The sequence below is a fragment of the Camelus bactrianus genome, chromosome 17 (genome assembly GCF_048773025.1).
Source record: "Camelus bactrianus isolate YW-2024 breed Bactrian camel chromosome 17, ASM4877302v1, whole genome shotgun sequence".
Classification (NCBI taxonomy): domain Eukaryota; kingdom Metazoa; phylum Chordata; class Mammalia; order Artiodactyla; family Camelidae; genus Camelus; species Camelus bactrianus.
This window is the reverse complement of record NC_133555.1, coordinates 41820273-41837621: the sequence shown is the minus strand read 5'-3', so window position 1 is coordinate 41837621 and position 17349 is coordinate 41820273. Positions and strand designations below refer to the sequence as shown.

The following is a 17349-nucleotide window of genomic DNA, read 5'->3' as shown; positions in this document are numbered from 1 at the left end:
GACCTAACGGTGAAAGCTTTAAGCCATTTTCCTCTGTGGGTCTATGTTCAGATCTACCCAGTTAGACCAGAGGGTCTCTGAGGTTCTGTGACTGTTCTACGCTTCATGGGAAGGCCTGATACTGGGGTGAGGGGGAGTAAAGCTGCATGATCTCACCATATTTCTGTGCATCTCATTGTCCACCTGCCAGATTCGGGAGCTCTATAAGCAGCGGCTGGATGAGGTTGAAATGTTGGAGAGACACATCATTCAGGCCCGCGCACGGGCCCTTGCAGAGAAAGAGCGGGCCATGCACCAGGCCAAAGTACATGTCCTTGAGCACTTCATCAAGATGCCTCCAGGTGTGTATGAATCTCTCCCCTATGCCCTTCACCCCTACTCCCTAGTTGTCAATCTATTACTGTATTTGCTTCATTACCCACTGTAGTCTTTTTCTGAACATTTGGAGAGCAAATTGTAGACATGATGTTTCATTACCACAAAATGCTCCAGTGTCCATATCTCCAGAACAAATACACACTCCTACACAGCCAGTATAGTACCCCCGAAACCAAGAAATCAGCATTGGTACAGCATTAACCTCCAAGTCACAGATCGCGTGTGCATTTCACCAGCTGTTCCACAGCGACTCTTTCTCCTCCCTGGTCTAGGATCTTGTCCAGGAAGTCATGTTATATGTAATCCTCATGTCTCTTTTCCAGACTTTTCATTTGGAGCAGTTCTTTGATCTTTTACTGTCCTTCGTGTTCTTGACAGTTTTTTTCCCCTCCCTTTTTTACGGTGATAAAATACACTTAACATAAAATTGACTATCTTAACCACTTTTTAAGTGTACAGTTCAGTGGTATTAAATACATTCATAATCATGTACAAACATCATCACCATCCATCTCCATAACTTTTCACTGTGTAAAACTGAAACTCTTTACCCATTAAACAATACCTTCCCATTCCCCCCTCACTCCAGCCCCTGGTAACCACCATTCTACTTTCTGTCTCTATGATTTTGACTGTTATAAGTACCTCATATAAGTGGAATCATATAGTATTTGTCTTTTTGCAACTGGTTTATTAACTTGGCATAATGTTCTCAGGGTTCATCCATGTTGTAGCAAATGTCAGAATTAATATTATTCAGCCTATAAAGGAACTTATAAGTTATAATATTCCATTGTGTGTGTGTATACTATATTTGGCTTATCCTTTCATCAGCTGATGAACTCTTGGGTTGCTTCCACACGTGAGCTGTTGTGAATAATGCTACTATGAACATGATTGTGCAAATATCTTTTTGAGACCCTGCTTTCAATTCTTTGGGTATAAAACCAGAAGTGGAATTACTGGGGCATATAGTACTATTTTTAATCTTTTTAGGAACCAATATGCTGTTTTTCATTGTGGCTGTACCATTTTTACATTCCCACCAACAGTGCAAGGATTCCCATTTCTCTACATCCTCACCAAGATTTGCTATTTTCTGTTTTTGTTTTTGTTTTTGTTTTTAAATGTATCCATCCTGATGGGTGTGAGGTGGTATCTCGTTGTGGTTTTGATGTGCATTTCCCTGATGATTAGTGATGTTGAGCATCTTTTATATATGCTTATTTGCCATTTGTGTATCTTCTTTGGAAAAATGTCTGTTCAAGCCCGTTTTTAATCTATTGTTTTATTATTGAGTTTTAGGAATACTCTCCATATATTCTGGTTATTAACCCCTTATTAGGTACATGATTTGCAAATATCTTCTCTTGTTCTGTGGGTTGCATTTTTACTCTGTTGGGTAGTGTCTTTTCATGCACAATTTTTAGTTTTTATGATGTCCAATTTGTCTGTTTTTCTTTTGTTGCCTGTGCCTTTGGTGTCATACCCAAGAAATCATTGCCAAATACAATATTGTAAAGTTTTTGCCCTATGTTTTCTCCTGGGATTTTTATTGTTTAAGGTCTTGCATTTAGGTCTTTGATTACTTTTGAGTTAGTTTTTGTAATATTACAAATGAGTTCAACTTCATTCTTTTTTTTTCTTTCTTTATTTTTTATTGAGTTACAGTCAGTTTACAATGTTGTGTCAATTTCCAGTGTAAAGCACAATTTTTCGGTCATACATGAACATACGTATATTCATTGTCACATTCTTTTTAACTTCATTCTTTTGCATGAAGATATCCAGTTTTGCCAACATCATTTGTTGAAAAGATGTTGACCTTTCGCATTGAATGGTCTCTGCACCCTTGTCAAAAATCACTTGGTGGTATGTATAAGGGTTTATTTCTGGCCTTTCTATTCTATTCCATTGATCTCTTTGTCCATTTGTATGCCAGTGCTATATTGTTTTGATTACTGTAGCTTTCTAGTAAGTTTTCAAATCAGGAAGCGTGAATCCTCCAGCTTGTTTGTTCCTTTTCAAGATTGTTTTGGCTGTTGGGTGTTCCTTGAGATTCCGTGTGAATCTTAGGATGCATTTTATTATTTCTATTCCAAAAATATCATTAGGATTTTGATAGGGATTTCATTGGATTGGTAGATTACTTTGGGTAGTATTGACATTTTAACAGTATTAAGCCTTCTAATCCAGGAACACAGAATGTGTTTCCATTTATTTATGTCTTCCTTGATTTCTTTCAGCAGTGTTTTATACTTCTTTTCTTTTTTTCTTATTTTTGGGGTTTTTAAAAATAATTTTTATTGTACAAGTCTTTGATCTCTTTGGTTAGCTATTAAGTATTTTATTCTTTTTGATGCTATTGTAAATGGAACTGTTTTCATAATTTCCTTTTCAGATTGTTCATTTTTAGTGTATTGAAATGCAACTGATTTTTGTGTGTTGACTTTATGTCCTGCTTCTTTGCTAAATTCACTTATTAGATCTTTTTTTTGATGAAGTCTACTTTCTCAACTTTTTCCTTTTATAAATCATGCTTTAGTATAGTACCTAAGAAACCTTTGCTCAAAGTCACAAAGATTTTCTCTTGTTTTCCTGTAAAAGTTTTTTTTAATTGCCTCCCCCCAGCTTTATAGATTTTTTTTTAACATTTTTTATTGATTTATAATCATTTTACAATGTTGTGTAAAAGTTTTATAATTCAGTTGGTTTTATTTTTAGTTTGTTTGAAGGGAGAAAGGCAATTAGGATTATTTATTTATTACTTATTTTTTTAAATGGAGGTACTGGGGATTGAACCCAGGACCTTGTGCATGTTAAGCATGCACTCTACCACTAAGCTATACCCTCCCCCTGCTTATTAGTTTTAACAGTTTTTTGGGTGTGTCATTTTTAGGGTTTTCTGTATATAAAATCATTTCATCTGTAAATAGATTATTTTACTTCTTCATTTCTAGTTTGGATGCCTTTTATTTCTTTTTCTGGCCTAATTGCTCTGATTAGAACTTCCCGTACTGTGTTGACTAGAAATGGTGAAAGCAGACATTCTTGCCTTATTCCTGATCTTAGAGAAGAAAAACTTTAAGTCTTCCACCACTGAGTATAATGTTCGCTGTGAGTTTTAATCTATGCCTTATATTATGTTGAAATAGTTTCCTTTTATTCCCAGTTTTTAGTGTTTTTTAATCATGAAAGGGTGCTGAATTTTTTCAGTTTTTTTTTCTGCATCACTTGAAATGATCATGTGATTTTTTTCCACTCTCTTCCTGTTCATGTGGTATATTACATGGATCAATTTTTATATGTTGAACCATCCTTGCATTGCAGGAATAGATCTCACTTGGTCATGGTGAACTGTCCTTTTAATATGTTGTAAAATTCAGTTTGCTAATATTTGTGAGGATTTTTGCATCAATGTTCATAATGGATATTGGCCGTAGTTTTCTTGTAGTGTCTTTGTCTGGCTTTATATCAGGGCAATGCTGGCCTCTTGAATGAGATAAGAAGTGTTTTCTCCTCTTCAGTATTTTTGGAAAAATTTGAGAAAAATTGGTATTAATTCTTTAGATGTTTGGTAGAATTCACCAGTGAAGCCACTGGGTCCAGGTCTTTTCTTTATTGAGATATTTTTTATTATTGATTCAGTCCTTTTACTAGTTAAAAGTCAACTCAGATTTTGTTTTTTTATGATTTAGTCTGGTAGGCTTTGTGTTTCCAGGAAATTTACCTAGGATAAAATTTTATCTAGGATAATTTTATCAATGTGTTAATGTACAGTTGTTCCTAGTGCTCACTTGTAATCCTTTTTATTTCTGTAGAATTGGTAGTAATGTCCCCACTTTCACTTCTGATTTTAGCATTGTGAGTCTTTCCTCTGTTTTTCTTAGTCGATCTAGCTAAAGGTTTGTCAATTTTGTTGATCTTTTCAAAGAACCAACTTTTGGGTTCATTGATTTTTCTCTGTTGTTTTTCTGTTCTCTACTTTGTTATTCTATGCTCTAATCTTTATTTCCTTCCTTTTTCTGGTAGCTTTGTATTTAGTTTGTTCTTTTTCTAGTTCCTTAAGTTCTAAAGTTAGGTTGTTGATTTGAAATCTTTCTTGTTTTGTGTGTTTATAGCTATAAAATTTCCCCTTAGCACCACTTTTATTGTGTCCCATAAGTTTTGGTATGTTGTGTTTTCATCTTCATTTGTGTCTAAGTGTTTTCTAATTTTCTTTGTGATTTCTTCTTTCTTTGTTTTTGAAGGGGGGAAATAACTCGTTTTATTGATTTAATTTAATTTAATTTTTTTTAATGGAGGTACTGGGGATTGAACTCAGGACCTTGTGCATGCTAAGCATGCACTCTACCTCTTAAGCTATACCCCCTCCCCATGATTCCTTCTTTAATCCATTGGTTATTTGAAAGCGTGTTGCTGAATTTCTGTAATTTACTGAATTTTCCAGTTTTCCTTCTGTTGTTTTCTAAGTTCACCCCATTTTGGTTGTAGAATATACTTTGTATGAGATCTATATTTTAAAATCTATTGAGACTTAATTTTTGGCCTAACATATGGTAGGGGAAATGTCCCATGTACACTTGGGAAGGATGTGTATGCTGCTGTTTTTTAGTAGAGAATTCTGTATGTGTCTATTAGATCAAGTTGGTCTGTTGGGTTGTTTAAGTCCTCTGTTTCCTCACTTCCCTTCTGTCTGATTGTTCTGTCCATTATTGTATATGGTTATTGAAGTCTCCAACTGTTATTGTAGAACTGTCTATTTCTCCCTTCAAATCTGTCAATTTTTGCTTTGTTATTTTGATGGTCTGTCATTAGGTGTATAAACATTTATACTTATTATATCTTCTTTGTTGGATCTTTTATTAATATATAATGTCCTTCTTTGTTTTGTGTAAGTTTAATTGGCAGGGGGGTGGGGAAGGAAAAGACCACTTCATAGATGGTGCTGTGTGCTCCCTTCAGGGGGTATGTGATGTCTGATTTATCTCTTTTCATGATGCTGGTGGTCTTTGCCCAGATCTATTATTTCATTAGGGGTTATAAATTGTAATAAAATGCTAATGGTACTGAAATACTTTCACAAAGAGAAACTTTTCAGCAATGACTTTGATTACCCCAAGATATGAGCAGGATTAATTCTTTCTCATTAATTCTTAATGAGGTTTGCATGTTTGGTTTTTAATATCATTGTGAACTCATGGATTTCATAACTGCAGTTATATTTGTTCTCCTTGTTGATGCTCAAATTGTCCCATCTTTAGCCAACTGGAGCCTTTTCGGGTTGACTCCTGACTCTTTTGACATGACATTAATTGTCTTTGGAAATTTCCTTACCTTCTGGAGTGGTCAGATGTTCCAGGCTCATCTTGTGCATTTATTGCCCCAAGTCTGGAATCAACCATTTCTCCAAGAAGCCCTGGTTCCTTTTATTCCCTCCAAAGACTTGAATCTATCCTTCTGCATCCCTGAAAATCATCATTTTCCAGGGCAGTAGAGAGAGTGCTTTTAGGGTTGGAAGGCCTGACATAGCTGTGGCATGGAGGGAGGGAGAAGCGGAAGATACAGCAGCTTAGGAAAGCATTATACTTACAGGGTCCTGCCAGGGACCAGATTATGGGTAAGATACTTAGCATGGGTAATGCCACTGAATCCTTCGAACAACCCTGTGAGGTAGGTTTTCCCTCCATGTGTAAAATACAGGAACTAAACTTACAGAGGAGCTCAAATAACTTCTCTAAATTCCCACAGCTCAGAAGGGCTGAACCCAGATCTGAACTTGTGTCTGCTGTCAATGCCCGTCCCTTTCTTCTATCAGGAGGAGGAAGGGCTGTTGTCTAGGGTGGAGATGACTTCCCTTAGGGTGTGGCTCGGAGTGTGAGGCCCTATCCTGTGTCAGGTCTGCTACCTCAGACCACATCAGACAGTGAACACTCAGTGCAAATTCCATATCGCCCCCTGTTCCCCGCTCTGCACAGCAGAGTCGTGTAGCTGCCAGGCCCCCTCCCTCAGTCGTGGATCTGGGCAGAGATTGTTGGTAGCAGATTCTCAGGAGGTTTTATTGGCGGCCTGACATCGCCAGAGTCCTGGGAGTCAGACATTGTCCCTGTCATTGGTAGGATTCTTTTCGCTAGAGATTAGGGGAGATAAAATATTTTTTTTAATGAAAATGGAATAAAATATTGAGAACTGGGAAACAAACATCAGGAGAGCTTTCCAATGGCCTTCATTTTATTTTTTTTTTACCCAAGATAATAATTAAGTTATAATCAGATGTTACAGTCGTTAGTTTCTCAGCCTTCTGCTGGCAATGTTGCTCTTTTTTTATTTCAAAAGTAGCAGAAGCAGAGACCTTCATCAAGTTCCCTGGACACCCTCCTGGTTCCTGCTTCTCAGGGCAGGGCAAGGTGACCCAGGAACCTCTTTTATAACTTAGATAATTGATGGTGAGGACATTCCCCTGAAACCTGTCTTTTTTGAGACACAGAAGCAGCCGTTCTCTGCTAGTGCAGATGTCACAAGGCGGAAAAGGTGTAAATTCTCCCAGCAGAGGGAGAAAGATCAGAATTCTGCAGAACGTCCTGTGCTTTCATTCCCTCCCCTTGCTGGTATCTTATCTGCATTATCTTCTGGGGCAAGGAGCAGCCAACCCCAGGCAGAGCCATAAGGTCAGTGTAGGAAGCCCACCCTTCCCAGGCAGGGGAAAATGGTCACAAGGCCAGTGCAGGGTTCCCAAGGCTCACCTGATACACAGTCCAGGCCTGACATAAAGAAAGGCTTCCCAGGGATCTGATAAACAAACTGCCCCTCACCCCCCGCTCCTGTATACACAGCGCCTAACTGCCCACACCCTGGGGGTGGACCATGGAGAGAATGGCATCAGAAGAGAGAGGCTACCTCTCTTTGCTACATGGCCTTTGCTCTTTTGCTGGAAGTTTTATCTTATCTTTTAATAATTGAAATAGGCCATCACCAGAGTCCTAGGGAACTGGGCTGGACTGTGTCAAATTTGGCACTGCTGCCACTCCCTGCTGATGTCTCTGTATTGCAGAGGAGAGGCCAGGGCTTGCATTTGCCAGAATGGACCTGTCACCTGTGGTTCCAGGATAGGTCACTGGTGAGAGGCTCTTGGTGAGTTTTGGAAGGGGAGGCCTCTGTTCTCCAGAAGCAGTGGCTGGATGAAGACTGAGCAGCTGCGAGTCTCACAGCAGGTTCTAGGTAACTTCCTGAGATACCCCCCGCCACCCACTTCAGTGCTGCTGGCTAAACCTGTCAGTGATGACCTCCCTCACCTCTCTCCCACCCACTAGTCCCCTGCATTCAACCCCCTTATATACGGTAAACATAGACTGATTTCTGTTTTCCTCATCGAAACTTGACTATTACCTTCACTAGGCCAAACCTCAAAATGCCTAAATTAACGTAGATGAGAGGAGAAACATGTCTTCTTCACTTTCCTCACCTACAGCTTTGGTTTTAGGGATCCTCCAGAGGTAAAGGCATTTAAAGCTGTCATGTTGGGTCATGGAGCAAGCAACAAAATTTGAAAGCTTTCAAGTCATGCATTCATCTTATTTATTCCTTAATTTTTATCAAAGTAGTTATGTACACGGTTTGAAAGAATCAAATAGTTCAGAAAAGCTTCTAGTGAAATATAAAAGCATGTCATTACACACTTCTCCAAACCCAACACCAAGAGCAAACCGTCATGTAAAGCGTGAGCTTCACGTGATAATGATGTGTCAGTGTAGGGTCATCAGTTGTAACAAATGTCCCATCTGGGGGATGTTGTTAATGGGGGAGGCTGTGCATGTGTTGGGGCAGGGAGTATATGGGAAATCTCTGCACCTGCCCCTCAGTTTTGCTGCACACCTAACACTGCTCTGAAAAATAGTCTATTAAAAAAAAATCCTCCACCTCACCTCTCCCAGCCTCAGTCCACTTGCCAAAAATGGCCATTTCGAGCTCTGATTCTTCTGGTTACCTCTAAATAATATATCTTTCCTCCTGTTTCTTGGCTCATCAACCATAGATATTAATTATCGACTTCCCACTCTATTAAATGAGATTTTCTCTCATGCGTCTGCAGATCAGTGGGGGGTTGGCTGATCTAGCTGGGCTTGGCTGGCTAGACCAGCATCCAGCTATGTGTCCGGGTGACCTTGGCTCCCTGCACCAGGTGGGGCTCAGGTCTGCTGCATGTGGATTCATGCTGGGGCCCAGGATGAAGGGGCAGGAGCTCTTCTCATGATGACAGCAGAGGCACGAGGGGGAAGGCTCAGCTGCATGAGTACATGTCAAGTCCCAGCCAGCTTCTCATTGTCAAAGCACCTCACACGGCCAAAGTCAAGGGCAAAGAAGTGCGTGCTGTCTCTGGTAGTGGGAACTGCTCACTCACAGGGCAGAGGGTGTGGATATAGAGGAGAGTGAAGAACTGGGGCCGCTTCTCAATCTACCGTGTTTCTCTTAACTCTGTCTTGTTTAGAGCTCTCTGTGAGTAACCATATTTTAGCTCAAATAATACCACAACATAGCCTTGCCCAATGGCCTAAGCGGCCAACTGGAACACTTGTTGGTTAGTTTCTTAAATCTCAAAATGACCACAGCGTTCTAAGAATTTTGTTAGGTGGTTTGGGCTCGGAGGATGAGTAAGGTTTGGGTGCAGGTTCTTAGACATCAGTCTGGCTTGAAACACCTTTTCCTCATTCCCTTCTATGTAGTGAAGACTATCTTCAGACGGTGTGTGGACAATGAACTGCTACAGAAACATCACTTGATCTGCCCAGACGATTACTACAGCGATACAGTGCCATTTTGCTCTGCACCTAAAGGTAACGCTTCAGTACTCCCTTAGAGCCTCTGATACCATCGTAGGGAAGTTCTTTAGTAGCAAGCCCACACCGGCCACCTCTGCTGCCATTTCCCTATTTGTAGATTTTTTTTTTGTCTTTCCTTTCCTTTTTAAAATTTTATTTATTGATTTTTAATTGAAATATGGTTGATTTGCAATATTGTGTTAGTTTCAGGTGTATAGCAAAGTGATTTGGTTGTACATGTATATGTTTTCAATTCTTTTTCCCCATTATGGGTTAATATGAGATACTGAGTATAGTTCCTTGTGCTATATGGTAAATCCTGTTGCTTATCTATTTTATATATGGTAGCATGTATCTGTTAATCCTATGCTCCTAATTTATCCCTCCCCCCACCTCCCACTTTAGTAACCGTAAGTTTGTTTTCTATGTCTGTGAGTCTGTTTCTGTTTTGTAAATAAGTTCATTCATATCATTTTTTTAGATTCCACATATTAAGTGACTTCATATGATATTTGTCTTTCTCTGACTTCCTTCACTTAGTATGATAATCTCTAGCTCCATCCATGTTGCTGCAAATGCATTATTTTTATGGCTGAGTAATATTCCATAGTTCCTTTAATTTTGATAGCAACTATTGAGAGGGTCAAATCTGAGTAAGCCACTTCCTCCCCAGCTCCCTAACACTTACAAGACACGAGTCTTAGCGTGGAATATGACACTCTCGTCAGCTGCCCAACACCAGGAGATACAAAAATGCTCAGAAATGCAGTTGAATGAACCAAGAGAGGGAGGGTCTGAAGTCCTAGATAAGCAAGGGAGCAAGTTTCTGATGGAGTCAGAACACAGACCTGGGGGCTCTCCCCTCCCCCCGACAGACTGGAGCAACGCTGAGTATGGACAGAAGGTTGGGTGGGGAGCAGAGAAGGTTGTGTGTGTGTGTGTGTGTGTGTGTGAGAGAGAGATACGATAGTTTCCTGTGATATGGGAGACAAGGTCTTCTGAGAGTGAATGGGGGTGGGGAAGCTGTATTGTGGGCTTCAGCAGGGAGATAGAGTTTTGAAAGAGTCGCCATGTAGATTTCTGTGGCCAAACCTCAGGTGGCCTAGCAGTGCCAGATTCCGAAGGTGAGCTCGTCAGCCACCCCAATTTGGTGGGATTCTGATGATGCCTGGAGATTTGGAGCTGAGAAGACATTTAGGGTGGGAGGCCTGGGGTCCAGAGAATTGAGGGTACTGATCAGGAAAGAGTTCATGATGGCCTAAGCCCTGTAGAGAGGAAGGCCAGAGAAGGTAGCAGAATCAAATATCATGAAAAAGTGTGTTCATGTGTGGGGTATGTGTACATGTGTGTGTGTGTGACAGTGGTCCACTCATGCTACCTGACCATGTTCAACAACTGAACAAATACTTTAACCCTCTAGTCTCCAGGACACAGAATAAGTTCCAGGAGTAAGTTATATGTGAAATAAAGGGCAGTTACATCCGGTGTAGGAAATATGAAAGTTTAGGGAAGAGTATCAAGCTAACTGTGCCTTTGGTGGTTTTATTTAGTCATCTTAGAAGCATCCACCACTTCACCTTGGTGACGTAACTTGAGTTTTTTCCTTGGTGCTATAGGCAACTTTGTCCCTGGATACTCAAAACCGACATTTAGTTGTGAACAACGTTTCACCCCAAAGAAAGAGCTGACCAAGAAGCTGGCATGCTGGAAGATGCGCTCTCAGTCCGAAGACGAGCTGGACTTCACTATGGACAGCCTGACGTGGGCCTCATCTTTCAGGGCCAAACTCAGGTCCAGAGAAACTGTCAAGGTGAGTGTTGCAGCCCGCACGTGGGTGTGGATGTGGGCAGCGGGGATGGGCAATGATGAGGGGAAAGGGGTCCCAAGTGACATGAGGAGTCGTGATAAACCCACAGTGAGACAGAGGAGGGTTTGCCTTGGCTCTCTGTGGGTCCTGTGGTCAGCCAGGTGTCAACACGCATAGCCCCTCTGTCTGTCATTAACTCTGTCCCTTTTTTTAAAAAAAAAAATTATTTCTTTATTTATTTTGGGTGGAAGTAATTAGGTTTATTTATTTTAATGGAGGTACTGGGGATGGAACTCAGGACCTTGTGCATGCTAAGCACGCGCTCTACCACTGAGCTATAGCCTCCCCCCCGACTCTGCACTTTTTATTGTGTTCCAAAGAAAACAGGTTCACAAAAGAATAAAAGATGGATGAACCATTTACGGGTGCCACAGAGGCAGCAGGAGCGGCTTCTGCTCGCCAGGATGGAGAGTCGGAACTGCTTCCTGAAAAACCCTCGCTTTTTCCCCCCTGACACTCCGTATGGGGGCAAGTCTCTTCTCTTTCCTCCGAAGAAGCCGGCACCAACAGGACAGTCCCAGAATGGAGAGCTGGAACAGAGGTGTGTCTTTCCCTGACTCTTATTCTCAGAACATCTGATTCTGCAGAGTAAAACTCCAAAAGTCCTAGGTGTGGTTTGGCTTCTGGAGGATTCTAGACTTCTTGAGGGAAGGATGTCAGTATCAGAACAGAGGAGGGCTTTGGAGCTACCGACCCATGTGGCCTTCCGACATCCCTGGAGCCCTGGGTTTGTGTTTTTCTGACCTGCCAGAGTCTTAAGGAATAGGGGTTAGTGCTGGCCCTTTGTTTAATACCTGAAAAGTCTGGGTCAAATAGAAGGCATCTATGTAGCCATGTGCTCCTTCCATTAAATTCATGTGTCTTATGTGGCTTGGAAATAAAAATATTTAAGATCTGCTTAATAACAAGTACTATAAATTGTGATTTTTCTTTAAAAGAATGCCTTTGGCTCTATTTCAGTAATTATCCTTATGAAGGGAGGAAATTGCTTCATGGTTTCATAATGTTTTCCCCTGATTTTAATGGACTTAGCACTATTAACGTTTCCTTATTAAACAAATAATTTCTTTTTATTCAGAAAAATTAGAAAAGATTTGCAAAGGAAAATAGCACCTGTATTAAAAATCCAGTTAACCTACTGTTGTTTAAGCTTCTGGAGTTTTTCCCAGGCATACTGAAAATAAAATACGTAGCTACCTGTATCGTCACAAAGATTCAATCTTGCTGCAAAACTATTTTGTAACCTGTTTTAACAGCCGCAGAACCCAACGAATGACACGTGGTGAATCTCTTGGATGTAGTTACTTTACATGCATCAGTCACGTGGGTGAAACTAACAGCCTTTCCCGCCCTCTCTTGCCTTCCCACAGTTGTGCTGACACTCCAGTGTTTCTAGCCAAGCCATCAATTGGATTTTTCACAGATTATGAAATTGGGCCAGTTTATGAGGTAAAAATCTTATTTCTTTACAGATCCCACTCCATTTTTAGAAGAGTCTTTATTGTGGAACACAAACCAAGGAAAAGATTGTAATGAATCCTTGCACGCCCTTCACCCAAGTTTAACAGTTATCTACTTCCTGCAAATCTGGTTTTGTCTGTTACCCACACAACTTCAAGTGTGTATGTATGTCTGTGTGCACCATGTGTACACTGGAGTATTTTAAGGAAAAACAGGTATCACATCATTCTTCAGTTAATACTTCAATATCTCTAACAGATGAGGACTTCTAAAAAATAATCATCATCACATCCAACAATATTAACAGTGATTCCTTAGTGTCAGCTAATACCCATCCATGTCTGATTTTCCTCCATTTGTTTTTTTTTAAAGTAAATTTATAATTGGTTTCTTTGAGTCAAAATTCAAACATTGCATTTGGTTAAAGTACCTCTTATTCCTCGTTTAGTTAATAATTCCTCCTCCATCCTTTTCTTTTTAAAAATCCCTTTTGCTTGTTGAAGAAACTGTAATTTCTCATATTCTGGATTTGGCTAATTGCATTATTGTGGTGACATGAAACACATTCCTGTGTCCTCCAAGATTTTCTGTAAACTTGATAGATGTAGAGGTTTGATTGGATTCATGTTCGTATTTTTTTTCTCTTAGTGGCAAGAATACTTCTTTCGTGATGTTGTGTATTTCTTGTTGCATCCCAAGAGGATGCATGGAGCATGATAGCCGGTTTTCACATTATCGGTGATAAGTGGCTTCAGGTGTTATGAACCTAATTCTTTCTTTACAAAGTTCTTCTCAACTTTTCATTTAATGGTTTAGTAGCCTTAGATGGTTGTCGCCTCGGTCAATTTTTTTAAATTAAGGGTTGCAAAACGGTGACCTCTAATTCTATTATCCCTTCTGCATCTATGCGCTGTGAATTTCTGTTTCAAAAAAAAACAAAACCTTCCCTCTAACTTCTATTATGTCCCTTCTTCCTTATATTCTTATTACCCCTGTAGGTAACTGTTTCTATTAGTTTGGGTTCCTCTATTGTATCTTTTTGGAATCATTAGCAAATATGTAGGTATATTTGAACCCACTTTCCTTCTTACTATCCTCTGCACCTTGCTTTTTTCAATTAACAGTATATCCAAGAGCAGTACATACAGACTTTCCTCACACCTTTTCCCAGCCTGCTTCTTTTTTTTTTAAATGGAGGTACTGGGGACTGAACCCAGAACCTGGTGCGTGCTAAGCACGTGCTCTACCACTGAGCTGTTAGCACCACCACCACCTCCCTCAGCTTCCTTCTTGATGCCAGCCTCCCACCATCCTGGGGAATGAGGTCAAGACCAAGCTGAGCAGTCACCAGTTCTGCTCACCAGGTGCAAAGGCAGTTATGCTTAATGATGACAGTCCTTTCACGCACACGTGGGTTATACTTCACAGCTTAAAGAACACTTGCAAACCCATAATTCTTCAGGAACTCAACCACTGATGGCAAAAACAGGCAAATATGTTGGTCCTTTCTGCTAAGTGTTAAAGAAATCATTTTGTTTCCTTCTTGAACTTAGCAGTTCTGTGTTCTCTTTTGGACTTGTGTGTTTGGTACTTCTGTGTCTGGTCAACACATTTCAAAGACAGTTGGAGAAGTAGGCAAGGACTCAGAGAAAGGAAGCTAAAATAATTTAGAAAGAGAGAAGGCATATCAGGACACAGAGCTCCCAATGGCCAAAGTTCAAACAACTCAAGCAACAAAACATACATTAGTAGTGTTAGATCACAATGCAGAATAAAATAAATGTCTGTAAGTCCATATACTCATATAAGTAAATATCTGAATAAATAAATAGGAGAGAAGGGACAACTCTTTGTTAAGAAAGAATTCTAATTAATATTTAAAGAGTGAGAGAAATAAAAAAATCACCATTAAATATCACACTAATAAAATCTGCAGGCAAGACATACTAGTAGGCTAAAATTATTGAGTAAAAGGGTGAGCAGAAGCAGATAACTGGATAGTCTTTCCCCCAAATATTTAGTAATTACAAAGGAAAAGCGGTAACTGTACAGTGGCGAATCCTGGAAGACACCACTTCAACCAAGTGATCAACATGAACATCACCACTAATAAGACACATCAGTGTCGTATACCCCCCGATATGACATACCCAGAAGGGCACATTGCTTTTGTGTCATTCTTGCAAATAATGCATAACCTCAACCTAGTCATGAATAAACATCAGACAAACTCTGATGGAAGGAAACTGAGAATGTGTTGCAAAATAACTGACCAGTGGTCTTCAAAAGGCTTGGCTTGGAGTCATGGATAACAAGGAAAGACTGAGGACCTGTCACAGATTGGAGGAGGCTAAGAAGATATGAGAGCCTAATGCAATTTCAGATCCTGGATTGGATCCAGGAATAGAGAAAGGATGTTAGTGGACAAACTGGAAAAGCCCACATAAGTTCTGTGGTTTAGTTAATAAAGATCATTGTTCTGCTGTTATCTAAGAGGTTAACATAAGCGGAAGCTGGGTGAAGAGTGTAAGGGAATGCTCTGGATTATTTTTCCAACTCTTGTAAATCTAATATCTCAAAATAAAGCATTAAAATATGTATTGGGGAGAATTCCGGTTACGGTAATGTTGTAGCTAGATAACCTGGGGAATCTACAAACAATGAAAATTCTAGAACTGAAACTAAGCACTCACTAGAAGGGCTTAACAACCTGTTAGACACAGATGACAGGAAGACTTGGAGATAATGTCAGTAGAAATGATCCAGACTAAGGCACAAAGAGAAAAAAGATGAGGAAATGCAGCATTTTAAAAACATGGGACAGGGGTAGGATATAGCTCAAGTGGTAGGGCGCATACTTAGCATGCATGAGGTCCTGGGTTCAATCCCCAGTACCTCCTTTAAAAATAAATAAATCTAATTGCCCCCTTCTGCCAAAAAATAAATAAAATAATACAAGAATAAATAAATAAATAAATATTTAAAATGTGGGACATCTTAAACAGGCCTGTTATGTAATTGAAGTCCCAGAAAAAGAGGAGAGAATGTCACAGAAGCAGTATTTGAAGAAAAATAGATGAGAATGATCCAAAAGTAATGAAGATTTCAAGCCATAGGGTAAAGCACTAACAGCCCTAAGCAGAATAAAATAAAGAAAACCATACCCTTAAAAAAAGAAATGAAAAGAAAACTGTACCTTATACTTACACATTATAATAAAATTCTGCTCTAAACTAAAGGCAGTATGGGATGGGAGCAGGGGAACTTAAAGTATCTAAAGAAAAAAGATCCACCACCTTCTAAGAGAAATGATAGAAGCTAGAAAATATTGGATGGAAGCTTCAAAGTGTTGGAAGAAAATAGCTTTCAATCTAGAATTCTAAACATAGTGAGAATATCTTTTAAAATGGAGACCAATGAAGACAGACGAACAAAAACTGATCATTCCTTACCACATGGGGATAATTCACCAAGAGAAGGTCCAAACCAAAGGAATTCAGACAAAAATTACACCATACGGAAGCAAAGAAATGCAAGAAGGAATGAAAAGCAACAGTAAGGGTAAATTAATATTAAGTAAAATATAACCATAATAATAGTGTAGTTATTACAATAATAATGTGTTATTTAAAATGTATGTAGAATTAAAAACATTATAACCATACCCCAAAAGTGGGAGGAGTAAATGGATTTAAAGTGTTCCAAGATCCTTGAATTGTCTTGGAAGTGTATGAATGCTAAATAATATAAGAACTTTAATAATTCAAGGATGCTTGTTGTAATCTCTGGGCTAATCATTACTCAAATAGTAAAATGATATAAAAGTAACAAACTAATAAAGGGGGAAATGGAATTTTTAAAAAAAATTTGATTCCTTTAATAGGTGGCAAGGAAGAGAAAAAATGAACATGGCTGGTAATACAAGTAGAAAATAAAAACATGGTAGATTTTACTCCAAATTTGTCAGTATTTACATGAAGTGTAAGTGGACCGAGTACTCCAATTAAAAGAGAAAGATCATCAGACAGGGTAGAAAACAAAAACCAACTAAATGCTGCTTGTGTGAGATACCCTTAAGAGTTAGGATACAAAAAGATTGAAAATATAAGGATGGAGAAAGATACATCAGACAAACGTTAACCAAAAGAAAACTGGCATGGCTATGTTAATATCAAAGAAAGTAGATCTTAAGGCAAGAAGCTTTATTAGAAATAAAGAAAAGGGCCATTTCATTCTGATCAAAGGTAAAAAAGAAAAAAATCCATCCAAAAGATACAACTATTTAAAAATCTATAGTAATGATTTAGCCTCAAAATATCTAAGCAAAATTTTACAAGTCTAGAAGAAAAAAACAGATACAATCACAAACATGAGGAGATTGTAACATTCTTCTCTCAAAAACTTAAAGGGTAGGTAGACAAAAAAATCGGTAAAAATATAGAAGAATTGAACAATATATTTAGCAAACTATATCTAATTGTTATATATAACACTGCACCTAGCAATTGCAATGTACATTTTCTTTAAAACTTACTTGGAACATTTATCAAAATTGTCTGTGTGCTGGGTCATAAAGGAATTATCAACAAATTTCCAAGGACTGAGAGCGTTTAGAGCTTGAACCTAGTAGATTGAATAACAAATACATAACTAGAAACTCCTTCAAATATGTGGAGATTAAGCAATTCATTACTAAACCCTTGAGTCAAAGGAGTCATAATGGAAATTAGAAAATAGAAAATAATGAATGATTATTTTTAAATGGTGCATGAAAGCTTAAGGGCTGCAGCTGGAGGCATGCTTATAGGAAAACATATAGACTTATGT

At 39.0% G+C, this 17349-nt stretch overlaps 1 protein-coding gene across 13 annotated transcripts in view; it reads left to right on the top strand.

The window, feature by feature from the left end:
* The window catches only part of DLEC1 (DLEC1 cilia and flagella associated protein), an 82026-nt gene that overhangs the window by 20322 nt on the left and 44355 nt on the right, over nt 1–17349 (top strand). For all 13 annotated transcript variants that reach the window (XR_012500091.1, XM_074345231.1, XM_074345234.1 and 10 more), the window contains 5 exons: nt 191–341; nt 9099–9209; nt 10811–11004; nt 11382–11602; nt 12432–12510. Coding sequence is in view for 12 of the 13 variants with exons in the window: in XM_074345231.1 (XP_074201332.1) it covers nt 191–341; nt 9099–9209; nt 10811–11004; nt 11382–11602; nt 12432–12510 (756 nt within the window). In the remaining variant the exon portion in view is untranslated. The remainder of the gene's footprint in view (nt 1–190; nt 342–9098; nt 9210–10810; nt 11005–11381; nt 11603–12431; nt 12511–17349) is intronic.